The sequence below is a fragment of the Myotis lucifugus genome, unplaced genomic scaffold (genome assembly GCF_000147115.1).
Source record: "Myotis lucifugus unplaced genomic scaffold, Myoluc2.0 scaffold_225, whole genome shotgun sequence".
Lineage (NCBI taxonomy): Eukaryota > Metazoa > Chordata > Mammalia > Chiroptera > Vespertilionidae > Myotis > Myotis lucifugus.
Genome location: NW_005871273.1, coordinates 2,030,300 through 2,049,604, shown reverse-complemented (window position 1 = coordinate 2,049,604; position 19,305 = coordinate 2,030,300). Strand labels below are relative to the sequence as shown.

Genomic DNA, 19,305 nt, shown 5'->3' with positions numbered 1-19,305 from the left:
GCAGTTATACTGAAGGCACAGGATCTTCCTTCTACTTTAATAAGTGACTGTCATCACAGAGTTACAGTCGATTCTAGTTCATAAAGTTGCAAATTGTTCTCCAAATTGGGTTTAATAGGTAGTTTTCAACCCAGATTGATGTAGGCAACGTTTTACTTCAAATGCCCTTTCTCCCAGCTGTCCAGCAGGTGTTTGTGCTTCCTTGTCTGGTACTAGTGGAGAGCAGGCTAATTTTCATAAGTTTCACAGCAAAAGGTGTAGGATGGTAAATTGGTCCTGGAAAAGGATCGTAATGTATTTCACAATCTAATGTAGGCTCCTGATGGGGAGGACCATTTGTGTCTGTGTCGTCCATCAGCACAGATAAGTAATAACTGCTTGGAAAGCACACATTTTCCATGTACTCAAGCCAGGCCTACCTTTCTTTACAGAAAACCATTTTATGTTAACTACTTGTTCTCTTTAAAAAGAACAATAGAATAGCCCTGGCCAGGTAGCTTCAGTTGTTAGAGTCCCAGTACACCAAAGTTGTGGGTTCAATTCCCGGTCAGGGCACGCACATACAGGACTCAACCAGTGCATGCATAAGTGAGTGGAACAACAAATCTCTCTCTCCCTTCCTTTCTCTCTCTAAAAAATATAGAACAATATAATCATGCAATTTAACCCTCCTCCCCCCCGCCCCCACAAACCAAGTTTTAACATTTTTTAAAAAGCTATTTAATTTTTATTTTGAAAGAACTTTCACTAGGAAAGACCACCGAACTCCGCTGTGGATCAGCCAGCAGTGTGGGCCTATTTCTGGATGTTGGGATGCCTGTGCTTTTTTCCTGCTGCCAGAGACTTTGCAGGAGCCTTATGTCCTCAGGCCTAGATGTTGTTTCTCACCTGTAACTTAAGAGTTGTTAATGGCTGTGATCTTTTGCAAAGAAGAGAATGCTAGCCAGAAAAAGATTTTCTGCAGTAGTTGATTCTTTTTAACTAACACAAGGTAAAATTGTTCATGAAATCCCTTTTAGTGTTCAGTTTCACAAATGACACCATCACTTCTTAAGTAACACTAATCCGTCACCAAGTCTTGCTTGTTTTGCTCTCTGTGATCTCTTGACTCTGTCTCTCCATCACCCTCCTTTAGCCCAAGCTACCATCGCTCACATGTGGACTGTGCAACTCCAGCTTCCTGAGCCATTGCCCTGCATATACTCTGGGTTCCTTTCACTCTGTTCTTCACCCTCAACCAGAGAAAGCATCAGAGCTGCATTTTGAAAATACGAACTTTGTGCTTGAAACCTCTCCACACTTCCGGTGATAAAGACCAAAGTCCTTTCTTGGTCTACAGACTGTCCAGTCTGTCCCTGCATGCTCCCCTCCCACCTGTACCACTCCTCTTCCTCTCCACTTACGATGCTCAAAGCTCTGCTCTACTCAGTGCCATTGTCTTCAGGAAGCTGTCCTGATCATCTCATCCAAGCCCAAGGCCGAGTCCCTTTCCACATGCTTCTTCAAGGCTGTGTTTTTTTCCTCCTCAGGATGTCTGGGCATGGGATCACGCTTTTGGGGTGTATGGACTGCTGCTCTAGACCGCAAGCCCCGTGAGAGCGGGGGTCATAGCTTTCCGTTCACCCTTGTGTCCTAAGCATTTAGCTTGTTGGTTTGCATAATAGTAGCTGCTCAGTAAAATTTGTGTAAGTGAATTGAATAAAATTACTGGAACTTTAGACATGTTATGCTTTTGTGGTTCGATTTATTAAGGAACAGATTTGCTTGTAATAGAGGAGACCGCAGTTATGTTATAGGTTCCCAAGTCAGAAGTATTCAAGTGGGGGGAGTGGGGGATAAATTTACCATTGATCTTTCACTCTGATCATGTATATCCAGAGGTCATTTTTATTCTGGGTTAGCACCTGGGAAAGGGATTTGTTTATGACATAATAGTTACAGTGAAAAATTTTAAAAGATCGGTTCTGCTGTCCCAGACAACTGAATATGACTGCCTTGGCGTGGCCTTCTTGCAGTAAACGTGTTTTTTGCCCCCCTTTCGTAGGCTCTTGCGGCCAATGCTGGAACAGGATTTGCTGTCGCCGAGCCTCAGATTGCAATGTTTTGTGGAAAGTTGAATATGCACGTGAACATTCAGACTGGGGAGTGGGAACCTGACCCAACAGGCACCAAGAGCTGCTTTGGAACAAAAGAAGAAGTTCTTCAGTACTGTCAGGAGGTAAGAGTGTTGCCAGAAACTTAAAACCGCTTTGTTTCTGGGTCACATTTGAGCCTATTTGCCTTAGAAATGGATATTCTATCATTCTTTTCTTTTGACCTAAGACTAAGTGGCTAAAGACTGGTACACCAGGCCTTTGTTTCTAAGCTGTGAGGCGACTGAGACTTCTCAAAGGCTTCTGCCTTTGTGTGCTGTGAACCTCAGTTCTCTGAGGAAGGAATACTGTGGAAGGAATTCTGTACAACGTGCTTCTCTCGGCTTCCACTTGTTATAGGAAGATACGAAGCAGACATGTCATGTGTGTGCTTGTGGTTTCCACTTGCTGTAAATGATCATCTCAAGTCTGAGTCAACTTGGTTTTGGGTTAAAACTTGACCTAGAAAAGGATATAAGAGGTTTGAATGAACTTCTTACTTACCAAGACTGGCATATAGGGCCAGGGTCCAAGCATTGTTCTATAATTTTACTAACAGACACTTCCATGGACTTGCCTCTTAAATGTTTCAGTTCATGAACTCAGCTACTTACACGTACCCTACAAGCATCCTTGATGTCTAGCAGATTTATTGGGCTTAAAGCTTGCTGCTTTTGTATTAAAGAGTCCTTTTTTTTAAGAGAACGCATTAGTAGTCAGAAATCTGCCTTTCCCAAGAAAACTAATCGTTATGGTATCTTTTTACTTGAAGAGTTTATCTGGAGCCAGGGGCAACCGAGTGGAACTTTAGATTTACATAGGATAACAGTGACACTGAGTAAACAGACACTCAGCCTTCCTGGGAGGGAGTGTGCATTTATTAGAGACCCGTCCGCTCACTGCGAGTGTGCCTTTTCCTGTGCAGATGTACCCAGAGCTACAGATCACCAATGTGATGGAGGCCAACCAGCCAGCCAGCGTGGACAACTGGTGCCGGCGGGACAAGAAGCAGTGCAAGAGCCACATTGTGATTCCGTTCAAGTGTCTCGGTGAGTGCTCTGTAGATGTTCCTGGGTGCTTCTCAGGAGGTAGGGTCCCTCGTTTTTCAATTTAAGTTTCTCTTGACTCACAGTGAACTACCCACATCTGTTAAGAACCTGGGGGCTACACGGATTTATTGTGGGACTTCCTCTTTTGAATATTTATTGCTTTCTGTGTCGATAATGGACTTGTCTTCGCTGGTCACTAACTCGCCCTCTCCCATCATGGGCATCCTTGTCTTTTAGGGAAGCATCTTTTCCATGGCACTGATGAGAGTGCTGCCCTCAGAGCGGCCCAGCTCCGCCTCCAGGGAGAGTGTGAGGTGTTAGAGTCCTAGTAGTTCGGGGGACCGAGCAGCCCATGGATACAGCACTAATGTGACATCCGGGGTAGTTCTGTAGATGTACATACTTTTAGGCATGAATTTAACTTTTTCCCTTCCCTCCCTTCTTTAAAACCTTTCCTCAAATGGAATATATTGCTTTTCTCATTCTCACATGCAGCAAAATAACAGGAAGAGTCAGCATCTGAATAACAGTATTTAAAATATGGAGCAATTACTTTGTTTTAAATACCCAGTTTAAATTTTTTGAGATGAGGTTTACGGATGTTCTTCCATTCCATTTGGCTCCAAGAAATCTCTGGGTATGAGGCTTCATTCATTCTCTATAAAATTCTCAAACTAGTATTCTTGACTATTTGTAGATAGCACTTGGAATCACTTCTGCCTTTTGCATCTTTACCCCTAAAGACCTTGCAGCCTGGTCTTCGCCCTCCTATGTGTTCTGTGTGTTCTATGTCCCTTGCTGGCTCCACTACCCACCCAGAGCTCTGAGCTTGAGATCTGGGGGCCCTTTGTACATCCAGTCAGTTTTCAGGCCAGTCTGATTCTCGCCTCTGGAGTATGGCTTGTGTCCATGTGTTAAGTGCACCGAGGCGCTCCAGGACATTGTAGCAGACTCACAGCGGCATTGTTGTGGGATGTTTGGGTTTTCAGGGGAAACATCTGTCAGACATCCCGTGAACTACTAGCTGGGAGTAATCACAGGTTCAACACCTGACCATTTTATTCCTTTCTATGACTTCATCTTTGTGGTTCCTGTGATAAAAGGCCAGCATCACACAAAATCACTATAGAAGAAAGAAGCGTGAATGTGGTCAATGGATTCCAAGGTTGGAAGAGTTGTGTAGGGCCCAGCAGGCCCTAAGGGGTTAGGACACAAGTACTTACTCACTTGTTGGCCTAACTACTTGGCTTTGGGGCATTCTTTTGCCCTAGGGGTACTGTGACTCAAAAATTTGGGAACCTCTGGCTTACATCCTTTTCCAGCTGACTCCCCTGCTCTAGTTCAGCTTTCCCTCATTTCCTTCCTAGTCTAGGCTGACCACAGCCTCCATGCCTATCCCTCAGGTCTGTTGTCAATGTGTTGCCTTCTGATCTAAAGTGAAGATTGAATTAAAGGGTGTTATTCGCACATAACACCCCTTAGTAGCTCTTCTTCACTTAAAAAATCATCTTTAATTAAGCTCGTTAGCATGGGTTAAAACTCCATAAAGTGGCCCTTGCTTAACTCTACTTCGCTACAGCACCCCCACGCCCCCTTTCTGTGCTTCAGACTCTTCACCAACATGGACATCTCATGGCTCATGGCCACTTACCATCCACCCATAGTTTGGAATGATTTTCCTCTATTTAACTTTACTTGGGAAGTTCTCTCTTTAAGACTTATCTCGGGGGATGCTTCCTTTAACAGAATCACTTTTATTTTCTATCCGGATAACCATATCTGAAGTTCTCCATGTTACTGCCATTACACCTGTCACACTGTACAACCAATGATTTCTGTGTATGCATCTTTCTCCAACCTTGTTGTAAACACCGACCCAGCTTTAATTATTTTGTCTCCTCAGCACCATTGATTTTTTTAGAGAGAGTGGGAGGGACGGAGAGAGACAGAGAGAGAGAGAGAGATTGATGTGAGAAAGACCCATCTATTTGTTGCCTTCTGCACTTGCCCTGCAATCAAGGTATGTGCCCTTGACTGGAATCTGACCTGGGACCCTTCAGTTTGCAGGCCGACACTCTGTCCACTGAGCCAAACTTGTTAGGACTTCCTGCTGGTTCCTGTGTCTTTTTACATGTCCCTGTCATTCTTTGAAAGCTTCCTTTCTGGTACAAAAGGGTGCTCTAGGCTCCTATACTTTCTCTACCTCACCCCTGGATTCAGCCATTTCTGCAAGAAGCCCTGGTTTCATTTAGTGGGAAAAATATTTAGACACCAAGATCTGGGCATTAGATGTGCTTACTGCTATCACTACAGTGTTATTGCTTCTAGGCCCACTCAGGAGACAGAGCTAAGAAATAGTATATATACATTACATGCACACACAAATGTATTTTCTAGATCTATGTGCATGTGTTAAAAACAGTGAGCTCATATTGATAACCTACAATTCCATTATCTTCAGTATATTTTTAAATTTTCTCAATATCCCCTGTAAATAAGTCTCTCTATTTTTTAAGTGTAGGTTTGTTGAGATATAATGGTTTAATGGTGTATTCACTGAGTTATGCAACCATATTCAACTCTTTTAACATACAAACTGTACTGAAAAATTAATGCAGTAAAAAGTGAGAGTCTTGTATATTTTATTCACCAGGAGTAACCACAGTGAGTCCTTTTATACATATTAAGGTAAATAAATACCACATATTGCCGTAAAGAGATGGTAGTGTGGTTAGCTTCAGCTCTGAAACCCCCTTTAAATATTGCTGCCTAGCAAACCCAAATCATAGGCAAGCCAGAAGGGCGGGGAGATGGGGACTGGGGAAAATAGGATGTACTTATGTTGGTTGGGTGCCTCTATTAATTGGTTTGGATGTTCCAGGGGCCTTATCTGTGTACTCAGGTACTATTTTTGTTGTTTTTGCAAGGTTGAGGGGAATGATGTGTCTGATTAGGATGCCTGAAAGCAGTTTGAGAAGGAATTTCAGTTGCTGGCAATGTTTGCATCACATCTGATGTCACGCTATCTGTAGACATCTGTGTCCAGTCATTCAGCTCTCCACCAATGTGAATCTCTTAACTGATATTTAGTATATTTGGTGAGAAGTTACAGATCAGTCTCCTCCAAATGAACATTTTATTTCCCGTTACTACTAATTGCCTCCTGCTTATCTATAAAAATGTATCTAAATAAATCGGATGATCCGGGTAGGACACAGTTGGTGATGTGCTGGTGTTTGTGGGAAGGAGTTAGTCATCTTGGCCGTTTATATATAGACTGGCTCCGGTACTAAAAGAAGCGAGCTTTGCAAGCCCAGGGCAGTGTTTGCATTTGGTTATTTTGGAAGGAGATGAGCACAGGGGTTTGCTGTGATGTGAAGGAAGTTGCACAGTCAGGCTTTGAGATGCAGTCCTCAGCAGCTGCGCCTTGGTGTCTCGGAGCTGCTCACTCGTCCATTGCAGGCGTCTGTTTGCAAGTCACCTTCTACCTTGGAATTCACCATAGGCCACCAGCAGTTCACCTTGTTCCAGTATGAATGCTTCTGCAAGGTGTGTGTTTCTGCTCGAGACAATTATTCTAGGTCTTTTAAGTCCTCACAGCCCTATTTACCTCAGAGACATCGTCTAGGGAGGGCCACTAGGTCCCACAAAAACTTGCCTTGGGTGGTCAGATTGTGGGTTTGCAAATTGATGCAGCCACTATGGAAAACACTATGGGGGCTCCTCAGAAAATTAAAAATAGAGCTCCTTATGACCCAGCAATTCCACTTCTGGATATTTATGCAAAGAAATCCAAAACACTAATTTGAATAGACAGATACACCCCTATGTTCATTGCAGCATTATTTACAATAGCTAGGATATGGAAGCAACCTAAGTGCCAGTGGATAGACAGTTGGATGAAGAAGAGGTGGTACATATATACAATGGAATATTACTCAGCCTTAAAAAAAAAGAATGAAATCTTACCATTTGTGGCAACATGGATGGGCCTAGAGGTTATTATGTTCAGTGACATACATCAGAGAAAGACAAATACCATATGATTTCACTTAACTGGAATTTAAAGAGCAAAATAAATGAATAAACAAAATAGAAACAGACTCATAGATATAGAGGTCAGACTCATGGTTGACAGAGAGGATGAGGGGTAGTGGGACCTGGGTGAAAAGGTAAAGGGATTAACAAGTACAAATTGGTAGTTACAAAATAGGATCCTATTTTCTAAACAGCTACTAGTATGTGTATTTTTTTCTCCAGCTCATTAGATATGTGTGTGTGCATATCACATACTTTTTATTGTTGTTGTTGTTAAACTGAAAGTAAGTTTGAGACATCATGATAGTTCACCTTAAAATTAAAGGTCCAGGTCATTTGTTTAACGGAATATCCCTGGATTTGAATTTATCTTACTGTTTCATTATGATTAGGTTGAAATGACATATTTTGGCAGAAAGACTATGTAGGTAGTATGTTCTTCTTAGGACATCGTCAGTTTGTCTGTGATTGGCAATGTTAGACAGGTCGCCCGGTCAAGGCAGTGTCTTCCAGAGTTTTCTCTTGCCAGGGCCCTGTTCCCCTTGTAATTAGCTCTCCATTGATGATTCATACGTGAATAAGTTATTGCAATGGTGGCTGCTCTTAGAGCTACTAGTATGTGTCTTTAGGTCCACAAAGGGCTAACATAAGAATTACCTGTACTTCAGGAGAACACCCAATCTTAGTTTCTTGGGCATTTTGTAAAGAGACCAAGAATATTGTTTATCCAAACCTTGAGATGTAATCAATACCTTTGTGATCTTTGCCTATATAAGTCTGGCTTTGCCACCATCTTGTCACTATGAGATTTGGGGGATGGCCCCTCATAGTCCCAGATTGCAATAAATGTGACTCTTTAATTCGAAAAAAAAAAAGAGAGAAAAAAAAAGAATAGTGTTTATGTGAAATCTGGGGGGCAGAACCTGTGTGTGTGTGTGTGTGTGTGTGTGTGTGTGTGTGTGTCTGAGGTCATGGGAGGGGAGGGGATCCTATATAACCTATTCTCCTTATGTGCAGGGCAGTGTGTGTGTGTGTGTGTGTGTGTGTGTGTGTCTGTGTTTGTCTGTCTCTCTCTCTCTGTCTCTGAGGTCGTGGGAGGGACCCTGTTCCTAGTCTCCTCATGTGCTGTGCGCCTGCGCCGGGAGTGGAGGGCTTGGAGTCGGGGAGAGAGGCCAGTCCTGGGCTTAGTGGCCTAACGAATGTGGAGCTCTTGTGGCTGCTTGGTTGGAGGTGTCGCATTCAGTGGGCCTTTGAGGATGAAAGCTACTACACCTGTCTACATCTGACTATGTAATTAAGAATCTGCAGGGAGGGTTGTTTTCCCCTTGAATTACGCTCAGATTTGCTTCTGACAAAGCTTCTCTTTTCCAGTGGGTGAGTTTGTGAGTGACGTTCTGCTGGTCCCAGAGAAGTGCCAGTTTTTCCACAAGGAGCGGATGGATGTGTGCGAGAACCACCAGCACTGGCACACTCTGGTCAAAGAGGTAAAGGGCGGATGGCAAAGCCACCCTGGTTTCAAATCAATTTCCTTTCTTTTCCTTTTCTCCCTTCAAAGTTAGCAATGACTTGCACCTTCTGAAATAAAAATATTGGGGAGCAGAATTGGTATTTTTACAGGGGAGTTCGGTGCTAACAATCCAGACCCTAAAGTTAAGGATATTAAAAACGATGTGAAGCAAGGAGGCGCTCAGCAGGGCTCCCGAGAAGGCCCTCTGAACCCTAAGGCCTGAGGGTGGAAATGGCCAATTATGGAAGGGCTGTCTGCTCACACGCTGACAGGATTGGATGGCACTTCCTCCTTCTAGTGGAGAAACCCCTTTCGTGACTTGTCTTCTGTAGTTAAGTTGGTTCTCCCGTCGCTTGTCTTCCTCTGGTCAGATTCTGAAGGAGCGCTCTCCCTCCCCAGGGACGAGTGTAAATTCACGTGGACAACCTCTGTCTGCTTGGCAATTACCAGAAAAACTCCCTTTCCTTCTTTTTTTCCAACTTCGGGCTTTCATTGTTTATGGTCCAGATGTTTCCCTAGTACAAGTGAAGCAAAATGTGTCATAATACCATCACACTTTTGGACAGAAATCTCTTGGCCATGAGAGGCAGCATTACAGAGCGATTTGGTAGGGTTCCTTTAGGCTAAAGCTCGGGTCGGGTGTGTTCTGACGTCGGCCTGCGGGTCTCTTTCAGGCCTGTCTGACCCAGGGGATGACCTTGTACAGCTACGGCATGCTGCTGCCCTGCGGGGTCGACCAGTTCCACGGCACCGAGTACGTGTGCTGCCCTCAGACCAAGGCCATGGAGTTGGCTGTGTCAAAGGAAGAGGAGGACGAGGAGGACGAGGACGGAGAGGAAGAGGAGGAGGAAGACTATGATGTTTATAAAAGGTGAACTCTTGTCCTGAGCCTGGGAATTGTTTTGCCGGGGGCTGGGAGCTGCTGGGTGAAGGGGGCATTGCATTTCATGGCAGCTGGAGCCGGTCACGGGAGTGCTGGAGGCTGCCAGCCTTACGTTACCCTGGGCTGCACTGCTTTCCACAGGTCCACGTGGTCCCTGGTCACCGGCTCTTCCCTTTTGCTGGCGGAGCCAGGCCGAAGCCTTCACGGCCTAGTTCAGGGCACGCTGAGCTTATTTCCTGTCTCTGTTTGTGTTTCAGAACAGGGAGCAGACTCATTGTTGTGCTGTGCGTAGGAACTGGCATTAACCTTCCTCTTTTGCTGTGACCCTTAGTGAATTTCCTACCGAAGCAGATTTGGAAGACTTCACCGAGGCAGCTGCGGATGAGGATGGCGAGGACGAGGAAGAGGAGGAGGAGGAAGTGGTGGAAGACCGAGACTACTACTATGACACCTTTAAAGGGGACGACTACAACGAAGAGACCCCGACGGCGCCCAGCAGCGACGGGGCCATCTCAGCAAAGGAAATGACTCACGACGTTAAAGGTAACGCCATGTGAGCAGAGGCAGTAACATCCATACGGGAATTGCTTACTTAGAATTGTGTGCTGCATTCACCACCGGTGAGTTACAGGAGAGGCGGGCTTCTGTGCGCGGAAGGAGGCCAGCTCCTCAGGGTGCTGGTGGGGCCAGCTTCGTGGCGGCTGGGCCGCGGCAGGGCCTGCCATGGACACACCCAGGGAGAGTGCAGAATGAATCAGAGAACTGTTCTCTGCGTTGCAAGGATTTAACTGGAGAATAAGAGACAACCTGGTCTCTCCTGAGGGGCACCCCCTCCCCCATACTGCTAAAGCTCTGACCCTGTGGAATGGAAATCACTTCCTTAGTTCTTCTCTTTCTGAGTGGGTTCCAGTGGGTCGGCCACCCTGTTTGCCATTGGAAAGCCGTTTGCAACTGGGAGGGTGGAATTGAATGAGCTACTGGGAAGGGATTGGGACCAGCAGTGTTTTCATCTTGCCAGTTTTAAAAAAAAGGTGGCGATGGTTCTAGAGCCATTCCCACACAACCTCCTGGATCTGAAACCAGTGAAGATCTGAAGAATTATTTAGGACCCACCTAGGGGAAATGATTTAATGAGCCTAGAAATTGATTCACCTGGGAGACCATACAAGTGTGCACGCGTCCTTTTTAGATGCTTGAGTAGTGCTTCCACTATCTCCACGCACAGAGCCCGTCCACCTGCGTTCCCTGCAGGCCTTGACCCATCACGATAGGCAAACCAGGCAAATACCTCCACCGACCAGCTCAGCAGGGTGGGCTCACAGAGCTAAGAGGTAGGGAATTCCTCTCTGCCAACCTGTGCATCTAGCCTCAAGACAGCACAGAGCGCTTCCAGTTCCACAATGTATTGCCTTCGAGTGGAAACGACCGGCTTGAGCTGGTGAGCCAGTTAGCCGGGCGCTGAGGGTCTGTCCAGCCCTAGCCTCCTGATGTTGAGTGTCCCCGGGCCTTCCTCGCCTGGCCCAGCCCTGCGCTCTGTAGGTTGTGACGAGTCTGCAGCTGCCACCTGTGTCCCGCTGACATCTGACCATTTTCACACAGCTGTCTGCTCCCAGGAGGCGATGACGGGGCCCTGCCGGGCCGTGATGCCCCGTTGGTACTTCGACCTCTCCAAGGGAAAGTGCGTGCGCTTTATATATGGCGGCTGCGGAGGCAACAGGAACAATTTTGAGTCTGAGGATTATTGTATGGCTGTGTGTAAAGCGATGAGTAAGTCCGCCACGCTGGCTCTGTGCAGCAGACTGTCCTGTCCGGCGTTTTGTCTTTCCCGGCCGTCCACGTGACTGCATCTGTTAGTGCTCCCTGCCCTCGGGTGTTCGCTGTTGGTCGTGTTTCCCTCATCGTGTGCTTTCCAGATCTGGGCTTGCTTTCCTGTGGGCAGCTGTAAGCTCAGTTCTCCGTGTCCTGTGCTCACCGTGGGTGCTGGTGGTGGTGGTGGTGATGGTGGTGGTGGTGGTGATGATGGTGTGTTCCCTCCCTGGCACTGTGGGAGTGCCCAGGCCTTGCTCTTTCTCAGCCCTCTGTTACTCTGCTGGCTCCCTGGGCGCTGTGTGTTGGCTCAGAAGACAGCCTTGCCCTGGTTGTCTCTAGTTGAAAGGCACCAAAGCGGAAGCAGGGCGGCCAGGAGTTTTGCATATGATCGCTCCAGGCTTTGCCTCTCATCCTTGACTTTGAACTACCCTGTCACCGACCCTGTGATGCCTGCTCTCTGAAGCAGTGACGATGGGGATGCTTGGGAGTCCAGAAAATTGAGCCGCCTCGCTTTATGTCTCCAGGGAGAGAGCTTTGCAGCCAGGAGGTGGTAACTGTTTCTCTGTATTCGGCAGCCCTGGGTCGTGCAGTGATTTGGGGGGAGAGAAGGAACTTTAGTTTATGTGTTCTTAGCTCCCAAGGAAACTCCGTGGCTCAGTTGGGTTGGGTTTACTAAGGTAGGAAGTTTTCGTTTTCTCCATGGTTACCCCTTTTCCTGTTTTAAGACCCCCTTTCTCTTACTTTGCAGTGCTAACCCTGTGTTTGGAAAATCCTCAGGCCAAGTTCCTATTCTGGGTTTCGTTAGAATGATGATTCCTGGTATTTGGCTGTAGCTTCTGATGGTTGTCATTCAGATGCCTTCATGGTCCCTCTTCCCCCTCGCCCCCCTCACCAAAAGATGTCTGAAATCTTAATATAATATGGTATGCTTTTAGCACTTCCACCCCAGCTGCTGCTCTGTGGAAAGGCTGTTTTTATTTCATACACTTGAAAAGGTGAAAAAAATACGAATCCTTAGGGAACTTTGGCAGAAAGATTTTTATTCAAGAAAGATGTAGAGATAGAAATGGATATTTTCAGCTCTGTGGAACTGCTTCAAATAAGAGGCAACAAAAACTTTGCTTTGGGCTGAAGCCTGAGGAATCGGGGTTCGGATGAGATTTTACTGAATATGCAGATGGTGATCTTTTCCCAAAGGATCAGAGAGATAGTGCCTTAAGACACGATGGAATTTTGGCAGCTCTTCAGAGCATTAACAAAGTCTGCCAAATGGTGGTTTCCGGTTACGTATGTAAGGGAGACTTGCCAAGGGGCTGCATGTGTTCATGGGCTTTTGGGGCCCTGGCTGGAGAGCTGGGTGGCCCAGAAGCATCGCTGTTCCCATGGTCAAGGTTGTGTCCCTCCTCGAAGGGGATTGAGATGGGTCAATGAGCTGGTGGTTTTCACGCGGACAGAGGGCGTGGTGCTGGGTGGGAGCCCACCGTGTCTGCAGAACCAAACCTCTAGGCCCGCTGCCCCCTTTCCCTTTGGTTTCCAGAGGGTGGAGGCAGCTTACGTTTGGTATTACCTTCGTCCAGCCCAGTCATGTGAACAAAGCTCTTCTCTAACACACAGACCTTTAAGCTGCAGGCCTGCGCCCCTGGTGGCGACGTGCTCGGTGGCACGGACGGACTTCAGTGCTTTGAAATTCTCCCAGCTGAACTTTTGCGTATCCTGGGGAATGTGGTCTGTGAAGCCATATATTAGTTAACTTAGTTCATTTGAAAATTGGCTGTTGTAGCTTTTAGGTTAAGTAACTAAAATGAGGGAAATAGAAGATGCGCTGATGGAAGACTGGAGCAGCTGATGCATTTGTAGTTACATTGGTCACTTATACCTTTGTTTTCAAGTTCTGCTGAACGTACGCAGTTCTGGAAGTCAAGTGGATTTGTTTGAATTAAAGGTTGTTGAATTGGGCTTTTACTACCCGCTTGGCTCTAACATGATGTCATGATGCAGCAGGTTATGCATCCCTGGCCGGGGACGTGTCGGGAATTGGGCGAGGAAGCTGCCATGAGTATTCCTGAGAGGCTGGCTGGGGAACCTGTCCTCCCAGTCCTTCCCTTAGGAGAGGAAGCTCCCTGGTGCAGCATTGCCTCGCCGGGGCCAGTAGGAAGCTGCTGGACTGGCAGCCAATAGGAAGCTGTTGGACTGGCAGGGAGGGGTGGTGGCTTGTTGGGGCCAATGGATGTCTTGGGTGTCTTCACACTGGGCAGTCCTTGTTGAATAGCAGCTCTGTCCTGTCACATACAGCAACTTAGCTTTACCTGTCATCTCTGCTATTGGGGGTTCAATACTGTTGAACACTGAGACACTAGCTAGAGCAGATGGGCTTTCCCAGTATGCAAAGAACATTCAGTTGAGTTAGTTCCCCAAAGTAGGTTCTCACCTAAAATAGCAAGAAGAAAGGAGCCCTGAGCCCTCAAGTTCCCTTCAAAATAGAGAGTGTGGAAGCACTCGGCTGGTCTGACTTCAGCCCTCGTCTCTGGTCAGATGCCATCGGTGACAGCAGTAAGGGTTTAAGATTTCAAGAACTGAGGGGTAATTAGAAGAAGCGATTTCCTTTGCTGCCCCTGAAGTCCTCAGTGAATGCCTGGCTGGCACCGTAGTTGCCAGGGTACCTGGACTGGCCTGGTGGGCGAATCTCATATAAGGCAGGTAGACCAGCGCAGCCTAACCACCGGGTCCTGGCAGACAGGAATGCCCCGTCCTTGGAGATAGGAGCTTGGCAGACAGTAGCGCCCCATCCTTGGAGCGCAGTACCAGGCAGACGGTGTCCTCCCGGAGCGCAGTGCTGTCCGGTTCAGCAGGGGCCTCGCCCCCCAAAGAGACCGCCCTCTGTCGTTCTGTTCCAGTTCCCCCAACTCCTCTGCCGACCAGCGATGTGGACGTGTATTTCGAGACCTCTGCGGATGATAACGAGCACGCCCGCTTCCAGAAGGCTAAGGAGCAGCTAGAAATTCGGCACCGCAACCGGATGGACAGGGTAAACTGCAGCCTCCCGTATCCGCATGGCGTCGGGCATTGGGGACATGGTTCTCATAGTTGAAGAAAAGGGACACCATCTCCCTAGACTGTCACGCTAACATGTCGCCTAGGAGAGGTGAGGTGTGCGAGTATCAGGGGACCTTCTCAGTGTGACGAGGCCTCCCCGCTTCCCCAGCTCCACGGCAGCATAATTCCCTCGGCGTGCTGCGTTTCACACTCAGTGGCGAGCACTTACGCTATTATGTTCTCATTAGTATTAGTATCATTTTTTGTCATTAACTAGCTTAAAAAATGTATTTTAAAGAAGGGAACTTCATGCCGTGGTTGTAAAGAGCCGGTGTCATTTGCTGTTAGAGAAAGGTAAGTGTGAAAATGTATTACATGAGAGCAAGACACTAGCTAGTGTTGCTTGTTGAAGGTTCTGAGTCTTGGGATGTTTTCTTTTCCCTGGAAGGGTTGTGTTAGAGCAACGTGAGCCCCATAGTGGACTTTCTCCCAGACTTACTCAAGGATTGAGAGAAAATCAGAGGGAGTCCTTGCTAGGTCTCAGTGACCACCTGAAATCCCACACATCATCTGAGCTGGGCTTATACTTTGGGAGAAATGGTCGTTATTCTGTTTTATCCACATCAGTTCTGAGAAATGGGTATTAACCACCTCCTGCTCTCTCTTTTTGATGAGGAGACTAAGGCACAGAGACTTTTTTAAAAATATATTTTTATTGATTTCAGAGAAGAAGGGAGAGGGAGAAATAGAAACATCAATGATGAGAGAGAGTCACTGACCAGCTGCCTCCTGCATGCTCGCTACTGGGGATCGAGCCTGCAACCCGGGCATGTGCCCTAGACAGCAATCGAACCCGGGACCCTTCAGTCCACAGGCCAATGCTCTGTGCACTGAGCCAAACCAGCTAGGGCGACACAGAGACTTTTAAATAACGTGCCCAAGGAGATAGAACAAAGAGGTGTGGGATTGAGACTCCAGTGGGGGGCAGTGAGGCAGAGCCTTGGAGACAGTGCTCTGGGAACAAGCTAAACGGCCCTGAGCTCACGAGGGATCACACGTGCGATTTCCTTCTGCACAGTTTCCTGTGTGAGATGCGGGGGATTGTTCTGGAGACTACTCCCTGGTTAGAGAACTCTGCCTTTCGTTCTAGGTAAAGAAGGAATGGGAAGAGGCTGAGCTTCAAGCGAAGAACCTCCCTAAAGCAGAGAGGCAGACGCTGATCCAGGTGAGACGTGCCGTCCAGGGCGGGGCTTCCAGCCTGGCCCTCAGATGCGGTCAGCACCAACTCCCCGGAAGTTAGGGCTTCACAGCTCCTTTCAGTCGGGAGCTTATGTTACCAGGAAGTTCTAACCTCCCAACTGGTGTTCTCTAGAATAGCTCGCCTGTGGCAGAAGGAAAACAAACCCCCAGCCAGAGCGCACCTCATTCACGCCAGGAAGCAACCTTATCCGCTGCGTTTGTTCATTCTGCTCTCCTGGCTCAAGTGCTCGGTCATCTTCCTACTTGGGCTGCGACTTGCCTTTCAGCAGCACTGAATTCTTGCTTTTACAGACTTGTTGAAAAGTCGAAAGGCAGAGAAGAAATAACTTTGTGAGAATGTCACCTTAGAATCACAGCAGCAACTGCCTCCTCCTTGCAGAAGAGAGTGTTGATAGGAATAGGGATACAGGTGTGACACTTAAACATTTTAAATCCATTGGTGTTTGTTTAGCAGAAATCCCTCTTCACGATGACCCTTCTCAGAGCACCTAGAAACTCCAGGCGTGTTCGTTTCTGCACAGCCAGTGCATCCGTGCAGGGACGTGAACCCCGCAGCCTTAGCCAGGCCTTCAGATGTGGCTGGGACTCAGCTCGCTGCTTGCCCCTCGGGACTGCAGTGGGAATGACTCAGAGGAACCCGCCATGCACTGGGACGTGCTTCGCAGCACGTCTCCTATCAGGCTGCGGTTTGGGGATGAGGAAGTGGGCGCCTGGCCACCGTGTGGGAAGTCAGCGTTTCTTGCCTTGCAGTGCACGTGCAGAGGCCGGCGGTGCCCGGGAGGTCTGAGGAGCCCTGGCACTCGCTTTACCACGTTGTCACTAGGCAAGGAAGGATTGTTCTACAGAGCAGACCAAGGCAGCGGCTCCTCGGATCACGTCATTTCATTAACATTGTTTCATGATGTTTCTGAGATGCTGTAGCAACTTAAGCCTCATTTTATTTATTTATTTATTTATTTATTTATTTTTAAACATTTCAGAGAGGAAAGGAGAGGGAGAATGAGAAACATCAATGATGAGAGAGAATCATTGATTGGCTGCCTCCTGCACGCCCCACCATGGGAATCGAGCCCGCAACCCAGGCATGTGCCCTGACTGGGAATCGAACTGTGACCTCCTGGTTCATAGGTCGATGCTCAACCACTAAACCACACCGGCCGGGCTTAACCCTTGTTTATATCAGTTAGCCTTTGGTAAAATTGGTTGCGTTATATGTCGTTTTGCTTAAAGTCACAGAAGCTGGTGCTGACAAGTGAGGACTTACTGTATACAGTGCTTAGATCTGAACCTGCTCCACTCTGTGGACCCGCTGCGGCTCACACACGCCCTGGGCAGGGAGAAGCCATTGTTGGGCTCTGTAGGTGTTTGCCTAGACTTCTCTGCCTGCCATGACTTACATGTTGTCTGCTTTCTGGGCGTAGCACTTCCAAGCGATGGTGAAAGCTTTAGAGAAAGAAGCCGCCAGCGAGAAGCAGCAGCTGGTGGAAACCCACCTGGCCCGGGTGGAAGCTATGCTGAACGACCGCCGCCGCATGGCGCTAGAGAACTACCTGGCTGCCTTGCAGGCCGACCCGCCGCGGGTGAGTTGCGGGCAGCAGGTCACTGGTGAAGCGTGCCCCAGTGTGGCCTGCCCCCAATAGTGTTTATGTGGAACCATCGTGACACGGGTCCATAAAATGACGTGTTTATGACAAGCTCTGGCAAGGCTGGAAGTGAGGAAAGAAGAGGAGGGAGGGAAGGGAATTACGTCGCAGTATCTGCTTACATTGGCTTAGCATTGCACTGCCTGTGTGTGCACCTGTGGCACCGGGTGTGACCCAGAGAAAGCACAGCCTCAGCACTTGGTTGGTAGTTATCCGGTTACCAAGTTGTTAACAGCCTCACTTTCAAAGAATAAAAACACCTTCCACGGACAAAGGCTTTGAACCAGTTCTACTTTATTTTTTTTTAAATATATTTCTTTATTGATTTCAGAGAGAAAGGGAGAAGGGGAGAGAGAGAGAAACATCAACGATGAGAATCATTGATTGGCTGCCTCCAGCAGGTCCCCTACTGGGGATTGAGCCCAAAACCCAGGCATGTGCCCTTGGCCAGATTCAAACCTGGGACCCTTCAGTCCGCAGGCTGACGCTCTATCCACTGAGCCAAACCAGCTAGGGCGAACCAGTTCTACTTTAAATGAAATTGTGAACAAAGGGGTAAAGTAGTTTATATAGAAACCCTTTTGTGCTGACAGTCTCAGACTTTTTTTAAGAATATATTTTTATTGATTTCAAAGAGAAAGGGAGAGAGAGAGACATCCATGATGAGAATCATTGATCGGCTGCCTCCTGCAGGCCCCATACTGGGGATTGAGCCCGCAACCCAGGCATGTGCCCTGACTGGGAATCAAACCACAACCTCCTGGTTCATGGTGCTCTATCCACTGAGCCACACAGGCCAGACAGTGTCAGGCTTTTTTATCCCTTAACTCTGTCTACCCTGTCTTGCTGTGGGCGGTGGACAGTATTGGAAAGGAGGATATTTGTATCCTTCTAAGGAAGCAAGTACAGTCATTTCTGGGTGACACAGAGACTGCCTGTTTTGTAATGAAGGTGTCAGAGGCTGAGCCCGTGAAAAAGTACCCATTGGAGGAGGACAGTGGGCTAGAAATTATGGAAAACACTGTTTGTGAAGGCTTATACAACTTGGGAACCTAGATTTGGGTACTTAGAAAGGTGGCTTCTTGTTACTAAAAGCTAAAAGCGTTTGAAAGGAGAGCTTTCATTCTTGTGCCCCACTGAGCTTTACATTCTTAAGGGAATTTTTAAAGCCTTGTTTTTCTGTCTATTTTCAATGCCCTCATCTCTGGATATTGAAACAACTGTTCTGTCTTGCAGCCTCATCGCATTCTCCAGGCCTTGCGGCGGTATGTCCGCGCTGAGAACAAAGATCGCCTGCACACCATCCGTCACTACCAGCATGTGTTGGCTGTGGACCCAGAAAAGGCGGCCCAGATGAAATCCCAGGTACCAGGCGGAGTCCAGGTTGCTCTGGGAGAGTTTCTAGTCGGGGGGCTGCTGTGACTGACGGTCGGTCAGCACTGATGCTTGATATCAGTCCTTTGAAAGTGTCTCTCGTTTCCAGAGACATTAGGTACAAGAGTTGGTTTAAGAATAGTTTATTGATTTTTAGAGAGAGGAAGGGAGAGGGAAAGAGAGAGGAACATCAATGTGAGAATGCAGCATTGATCAGCTGCCTCCTGCACACCCCCTACTGGAGTTCGAGCCTGCAACCCAGGCATGTGCCCAGACCGGGAATCAAACTGGCAATATTAAGTACAGTTTCTGAAAGTTTAGTAATGGGTGATTATATTATGTCAGTATCTAACAGTTTATTTTTATTTAGGGTACCACTGGAATTAATATTGGAAATCATTTTCTAGGCTGCGATATCAAGCAGATCATAAAGATTGGTATCTTTTGTACATTACATTTTTGTTTATCTCTTCCTCTCCCTTCCTCTCTGAAATCAATAAAAATATATTAAAATAAAAATAAAGTCATCTGTAAAAGTTTATTTCTGGACCCTTTCTAAATTTGATATTGTCCATAT

At 47.3% G+C, this 19,305-nt stretch overlaps 1 protein-coding gene across 5 annotated transcripts in view; it reads left to right on the top strand.

Moving 5' to 3' along the window:
• Positions 1 to 2,023: 2,023 nt before the first annotated feature.
• The window catches only part of APLP2 (amyloid beta precursor like protein 2), a 29,597-nt gene continuing 12,315 nt past the window's right edge, over positions 2,024 to 19,305 (top strand). For 3 of the 5 annotated variants that reach the window (XM_006098242.2, XM_006098243.3, XM_023761995.1), the window contains exons 1-10: positions 2,024 to 2,218; positions 3,058 to 3,181; positions 8,591 to 8,703; positions 9,401 to 9,597; positions 9,941 to 10,152; positions 11,209 to 11,376; positions 14,313 to 14,443; positions 15,602 to 15,676; positions 17,133 to 17,291; positions 18,591 to 18,719. In XM_006098242.2, the coding sequence (XP_006098304.1) occupies positions 2,099 to 2,218; positions 3,058 to 3,181; positions 8,591 to 8,703; positions 9,401 to 9,597; positions 9,941 to 10,152; positions 11,209 to 11,376; positions 14,313 to 14,443; positions 15,602 to 15,676; positions 17,133 to 17,291; positions 18,591 to 18,719 (1,428 nt within the window). In that variant the 5' untranslated portion in view covers positions 2,024 to 2,098. The remainder of the gene's footprint in view (positions 2,219 to 3,057; positions 3,182 to 8,590; positions 8,704 to 9,400; positions 9,598 to 9,940; positions 10,153 to 11,208; positions 11,377 to 14,312; positions 14,444 to 15,601; positions 15,677 to 17,132; positions 17,292 to 18,590; positions 18,720 to 19,305) is intronic. The other 2 variants (XM_006098245.3, XM_006098244.2) reach the window with 1 other exon arrangement.